Raw genomic sequence first — 6895 nt, forward strand, 5'->3', positions numbered from 1 at the left:
GCGAAGTAGAACGGCGTGCTGGCCACGGCATGATCAGCAGGAGGAGGCGCCGTGTAGTAGGTCATGTGAGATGATCCACCAGATGCAGCCATGGTCGGAGGGCAGTAGCCGCCGTAGGGCAATGGCGGCGGCGGGGCCCTGTCCAACCCAGCGTTCGCGGCGACAGGTGAAGGCGCGTAGGGCGCGTAGGGCGCCGCTGCAACAGCGGCAGGAGATGCAGCCGCGGCGGGCGCGTAGGGCGGCGCCCCGTAGTGGCCATAGGCCGCCGATCCGGCAGGGACGGGCGCCACCCCGTAGGGGCCTGCGGGCGGGAGTGGAGCAGCCCCGTACGAGCCGTAGGCTGCCGATCCAGCGGGGACGGGCACCGCCCCGTAGGGGCCTGCGGGCGGGAGTGGAGCAGCCCCGTGGGGGGCGTAGGTGGCCGATCCCATCCACGGACCGGTGTACGAAGGATCCCCCAGGGTCGGCGGAGGCGCGGCCGGTGACGACGGCGGTGGCTGATCCGAGGAGGCGCCTACCATCGAAGATTGGCCGGTGTAGACCGAAACCAGAGGACGCGAGGAGAGGAACGGCGACGCAGGCGCCGTGACAGAAGCCGGCGCGACGGCGGCGACGGAGTTGGGCGCGATCGCGGTGGCGGAGGCGGCGGCGGCAGCAGCAGCGGAAGACATAGGATCGGTTAGGGTTGATACCATGTAAAACTTAGGGTTTTGGGAAACTGCACGACACCCGTTAAGGGTGTGGCTATCTCATATATATAAGGGGTACACCAAGGTGTACGATACGATATACAAGACATATACAGAAGCTATATATAAATACAGTCTAACATGCGTCGCCGTGTTGGGTCGTGGTTTGTGTCCGTTCCGACCCAAATGGGCTCGCACGAAGACAATGCGCCGGGAGTTTCTGTAAGATCACTAGCATTCAGCCACTCGTAGCAGCCGCTCAGTAAGATCACTAGCATTCAGCCACTCGCTCAGCTGCAGCCGCTCAGTGTGTAGATCAGTACATAGTAGACTAACGGTGACGCGCATTGCTTAACCAGGTCCCGAGAGGATTCAGATGTCCAAACAAAGAGACTTCTGGAGCGTGTGGGTGTGACATCACGGCCACATAGCCATCTCATCCCGTCCTTTATAAAGCACCCGACAGGCACCCACGAACTCCTATCAGCTCTAGACAAAGCCAAATTCCTCCTCCCACGGGTTCCTCTCTCCTCCCTAGCTCTACCCCGGCCGCCACACGCCCGCCCAAGCAGAGGGAAGGAAGCCTACTTAATTGCCTTGCAGCAGCAGGTACGTACTGCATGGCCCAGGAGTGCACGGAGGCCTCCATCGCGAGCTCACCGCTGCACCCTCCATGTTCGGCTTTCTGGTGGCGCGACATGCATCCATATTCCACTACCCCTGCTTGGCCGCCGCCGCCCGCCACAGCGGCCACGCCGCTCTGGGCCCTGCTCGCTCAACACAGGACATCCTCCTCCGGCGCCGACGACGACCTGTCCGCCTCCAACGCCACCATGCAGACCTCCTTCACCAAAACCTCTACCAACCACTCCGGCATCAGCATGGACGACTCCTCAGCCGCCACTGCGGCGAACCAAGTCGTCATGTGAGTACAGTAGGACCATATCACTAGATGCATATTCGGGGGTAATACCGTAATAGTAATATTTGCATATTCGAAGGCTCGGCCCGGCCCGGGCGTGAAAAGACGGCATGCGTCCACTATCTGTTATCCGAAAGAAAAAGAAAGGAGCCTCGCTTTGCCTAGATTCTAATCTAGAGAGTATATATTGTCTACCTCTACCTAGCTAGTGTGATTCTAATTTCGATCAATCTAAATAATCTTGCTGCTCAATTCTCATCTCTATTCCCCTTCCCTCTACCAAGCTACACTACACACACTTGTTAATACACATAGCATAAAGAAAAATAGAACAAGAATATGTATTACGTAGCTAATTTTTTAAAATAATATATTTTTATTAATTTTCAGAAATAATACACTGTTTTGATATTTTTGACAAATAATACGGTATCATCTTCCTGGAGGACGACTGGACCTAATCGTCTTCCTGGAGGACGATTAGTCCAGTCGGCTCACAGCTGGCCGACTGGGCTGTCGTCTGAAGGTGGGCCTCCAGTCGTCCTGGGGGAAGACAATTAGCTCCAGTCGTCCACCAGAAAGATGATTAGTTCAGTCGTCCACCAGGAAGATGATTAGTTTCAGTCGTCCTCCATGTAGCTGATCAGTTCCTAGCCTGGAATTCTTCATAACCGTGTTCCCGGGAACCCTTTGCCGCCATCTTCTATCCCGCCAAACCTGCCTTTCCCGCCAAACCTGCCTTTCCCGCCCAACCTGCCTTTCCCGCCATCTTCTTTCCCGCGAACCCTGCTGTTCCCGCCATCGTCTTTCCCGCCAACCCTTATGTTCCCACCAACTTCTTTCCCGCCACCCCTTTTGTTCCCGCCATCTTCTTTCCCGTCATATTTCTCTTCTCGACTTATAAAACCCCCTCCAATATAGAAAGGGTTGGTAAGCAGTGCATTGTAGTCTCGTCAAGATGTCCTATCCTCATTATCCTTTCGATCGTAGTTTCCACCCAACCATGTCGCAATGTCTTTCGAGGTTAGCCAGCAATTTCGAGATAGAAAAAAGTCCAGGCCAGGAACTAATCATCTTCCTGGTGGAAGACTGGAACTAATCATCTTTCCGATGGACGACTGGAACTAATCATCTTCCTGGTGGACGACTGGAGCTAATTGTCTTACGACTGCCCAGTCGGCCAGCTGTGAGCCGACTAGACACTAATCGTCCTCTAGGAAGACGATTAGGTCCAGTCGTCCTCCAGAAAGATGATGCCGTATTATTTGTCAAAAACATCAAAACGGCGTATTATTTCTGAAAACTAATAAAAATGTATTATTTTAAAAAATTAGCTATTACGTATGAGTGTGATAGGTTGTAGTCTATGCTCTAGATTCTAGAGAGTCAGTGGCAGCAATGCTAGGGAAAGCACACGAGAGGAACTAAAGTAAAGCAAAGCAAGGAAAAAAGGAGCTAGCTAGTTACCTTTTCAAATAGTGTGATATGGGAAAGGATAATTAATTCCGACAATGCAAATCTAGAAGGGACTTTTGGTTTACGTCTCTGCCTCGAGTTAGCTAGATACTGTAAATAGGTTCCACCCTTTGTAAAAAACCTAATTAATACTTTGGGACGGAGGGGGTATTAAGTAGAGTTGCAAGTGAGGCGACTATCACATTGAAATCAACATAAGTGAAATCGCTTGCTGCTGGAACAAAATTTGTTACGTCCCAAAGAATAAATGTTCCAATCTGTCTAGTACTATCCTCTCTATCAAAATACACGGCATTTTTTAACACCATAAAAGTGTCAAAAAAGAACTTATATTTTGACACGAAGGGAGTAATGTATATGCTTGAATATACTCCGTCCGTCTCGTAATATACGAATGTTTTTCAAGCTATTTTGGTTTGAAAAATGTTCTATAGGACGGAGTAAGTATTTCCTAGGCTTTGGTAGAATAGCTAGCTAGATAAGAATGCCAAAATAGAAAGTATACTATTGTCAAATAATTATTTAAATGGGGAAGCAACTAAAATTCGCTTGTTTAATACAGATCGCCAGAAACTTGTACCATATCAAAGCATTCAGGCCCCCTTGCTTGCTAGCTAGCTAGAAAAGTACTACTTCAATCCAATTCCCAAAGATGATCCCTCTTTGCATTCTCGCTTTCAACTCTGCAATTGATTGCCAAATGATAGATGACAAAGAGTGATTCTTAGGAAGGAGCTTCTGGCTATTCATCGCCAAGAGGAAGTGTATTGAAAGCAAAGGGGTACGATTAATTGGACTCTTAAGGGTGATTCTTCCACGGCTTACTTTTTCGCCATTGCGAATGGCAGACGGCGTAGATGTTTGATTAACAACCTCATTATTGATGGTGTTAGGGTATCTGAACCGCCGGTCATTCTCCGTCATGTAGTTCGGTTCTTCTCTAACCTGCTTTCGGCTAAACCAGACCTCGGATTCGCGCTAGCCCCGGGCTTCTGGGCTCCCCTTGATAGGATTTCTCACGCTGATAACGAGCTTCTGTTGATTCCCCCTTCTGAGGAGGAAATTTTTGATACTATTCGGACGGCTAATTCTAATGTGGCTTCAGGCCCTGATGGTTTCTCCATTCCGTTCTTTCGACAATTCTGGCCCCAACTAAAAGGTCTAATTTCTGCTGTCATCCAAGGGTATTGGCTGGGATCGGTTGACATTTCTAGACTTAACTATGCGGTTCTCTCCCTCATCCCTAAGGTCAAGGGTGCGGATATGATTTCTCAATTTAGGCCGATTGCTTTAATCAACAACTTCGCAAAGATGCCTGCAAAGGGCATGGCCACTAGGCTATCTCCCATTGCACATCGGACTATTAGCCCTTTCCAGTCTGCTTTCATCAAAGGGAGGTTCATTTTGGACGGGGTACTTTGTTTACATGAGATTGTTCATGACTTACGGGTGCGAGGGACCAAGGCTGTGGTTCTCAAACTTGACTTTGAAAAGGCCTACGACTCGGTTAGCTGGAAATTCCTTCGGCAAGTTCTTTTGGCTAAGGGCTTTGAGGGGCCTATTATGCAGCGCTTGATGCAATTGGTTTCTGGGGGGCACACGGCTGTGGCTGTCAATGGCCAAATTAGCCAGTTTTTTGCTAATGGCAGGGGCCTCAGGCAAGGGGATCCAGCGTCCCCTTTACTCTTCAACTTTGTGGCTGATGCTCTATCTCGCATTCTCTCTCGAGCTGCCTTGGCTGGTCATATCACTCCGGTGAGCTCTCATCTCATCCCTAATGGCATCTCTCATCTCCAATATGCGGATGATACTATAATTCTGATGGAACTTAATGATAATAGCCTCACCAATCTGAAATTCCTTCTGCTTTGTTTTGAAGCGCTCTCAGGTCTTAAAATCAATTTCTCTAAGAGTGAGGTTGTAGTGACTGGGGTCTCGGACGAAGAGGCGCAGCGGGTGGCCCATCTTCTTAACTGCTCTTTGGGATCCTACCCTCTCAAATATCTAGGCCTCCCCATTTCCCCGCTTAAACTTTTGGCTAAAGACTTCGCTCCGGTGGTTACCAAAGTTGGCAACAGAGTTCTCCCTTGGCGAGGGCGATATAATACGCAAGCGGGCAAGGTCGCCCTTACTAACTCCCTTCTTTCTTCGCTACCTATGTTTTTAATGGGATTCTATCTTCTCTCTAGTGGGGTTCATAATGGTTTTGACAAGTATAGGGGTGCTTTCTATTGGAACGCAGCGGACAATAAATGTAAGTACAGGATGGTCAGATGGGACATTATATGTCGCCCCAAGGCCAAAGGGGTCTGGGCATTATTAATACGCGAGTGATGAATAATTGTCTTATGATCAAATGGTGGTGGAAGATCATGACTCTTGAGGAACTGCCACCCTGGCTCTCTATCCTAAAAGCTAAATATTTCCCCTCCTCGAGTCCTATGTTCACGCCAGCTGCGGGTGGGTCGCAATTTTGGCATCAACTGGTTAAAGTCCGGCCGATCTTTCGGTCCCTTGTAAAATTTGTAGTTAGGAACGGTAAGTCTACGCGGTTTTGGCTTGATTGGTGGGTCGGGGACTCCACGCTGGCTGTTGCTTTTCCGGTTCTATTTTCATATTGCGATGATACTGAGGTTTCTATCTTTGAGCTCTCGGCTAGGGGTTGGGTTCTGAATTTTCGTCGTTCTCTTTCTCCTGAAGAGTTGGAAGATTGGCAGCGCCTTACTGCTTGCTTCCCCCTGCTCTCGGAGGAAGAGGATGCCGTGGTGTGGCCCCTCTCCTCTTCGGGGCGTTTTTTGGTTAAATCTGCTTACTCCAAGCTTATCCCTGGGGGGCGCCCGGTCAAGTTTAAGCATGTCTGGTCGGCTCGAATTCCTCCTAAGATCAAGATATTTCTCTGGCAAGCTGTCCGGAGTAAGCTTCCGGCGGCCGATCAGATTAAGAAAAGAAACGGGCCGGGGTCCGACAGGTGTGTGCTTTGTGGGGCACTGGAGAACACCGAGCATATTTTCTTTCACTGCTCCTTAGCTAAACTTATGTGGAGTTGCATCAGACTCTGGTTACATGTAAATTGGTCCCCTTCCTCCTTTGAAGACCTGATGCATTATGTCAATCTTCTTTCTGGCCATTCTAAAAGAGTCTTCTTAGTTGGATGGGCTGCGATTGGCTGGTCGTTGTGGACTACTAGGAATAAGTTCTCGATTGAACATATTTTTCTGGCTAATTCTGTCAATTGCTTATTTAAAGCCAATGGTTTCTTGCAGCAGTGGAGATTATTGACTAAAGAAGGAGACCTCCAGGCCTTCGACGCCATGCTATCCAAGATGAAATCTACGACGTCTGGGCTTCTTCGGCTTTCTTTGAGGACGGCTTCCTGAATGCTCTTTTGGTGTCTGGTTTAGGCTGGCCTGCGTGCCATGTAAGGCCGCTGGCCTTGTAATGATACTTTATCTTCTGTGCGTGATACTTTGTTGGGTGCTGTTGTTGGTCATATACTCTGCCTGGTGGCTTTATCTATAAAGTCGGGCTCTCGCCTTTTCTCTAAAAAAATGATAGATGACAAAGAAGCAAAGGCCTTTTTGTTTGAGGAACAAAGAAGCAAGCTGCATAAACTAATTTAATTAAGCAGAAGTACCGTTGTGCACGTTCTCTTTTTGTTCACCTTTCAATTACCTCTAAATAACTCAGGGGCGCCGGCGGCCAGGTCGCGAGGAGCATGCAGGTGGTGCATGACGCCTACAACGACGACAGCGAGAACTTCCTTGAGCTGCTAAACTCAAGGACGCTCGCCACGGAGCTCTTTGCCGAG

The 6895-nt window shown here is 49.2% G+C and overlaps 1 protein-coding gene across 2 annotated transcripts; it reads left to right on the forward strand.

Annotated features, from left to right (window-relative positions):
• The first annotated feature begins 1191 nt into the window (after nucleotides 1-1191).
• Nucleotides 1192-6660, forward strand: LOC119367702. 2 transcript variants are annotated; one of them, XM_037633147.1, is made up of 2 exons: nucleotides 1192-1614; nucleotides 6351-6660. In XM_037633147.1, the coding sequence occupies exons 1-2, from the start codon at nucleotides 1310-1312 to the stop codon at nucleotides 6364-6366; spliced, it is 321 nt and encodes a 106-aa protein (XP_037489044.1). In that variant the 5' UTR covers nucleotides 1192-1309; the 3' UTR covers nucleotides 6367-6660. The 2 variants fall into 2 exon arrangements, with proteins under 2 accessions (XP_037489044.1, XP_037489045.1); XM_037633148.1 differs by having other exon boundaries at nucleotides 6354-6659.
• The last annotated feature ends 235 nt before the right edge of the window (nucleotides 6661-6895 follow it).

Source organism: Triticum dicoccoides, chromosome 2B, assembly GCF_002162155.2.
Source record: "Triticum dicoccoides isolate Atlit2015 ecotype Zavitan chromosome 2B, WEW_v2.0, whole genome shotgun sequence".
Classification (NCBI taxonomy): domain Eukaryota; kingdom Viridiplantae; phylum Streptophyta; class Magnoliopsida; order Poales; family Poaceae; genus Triticum; species Triticum dicoccoides.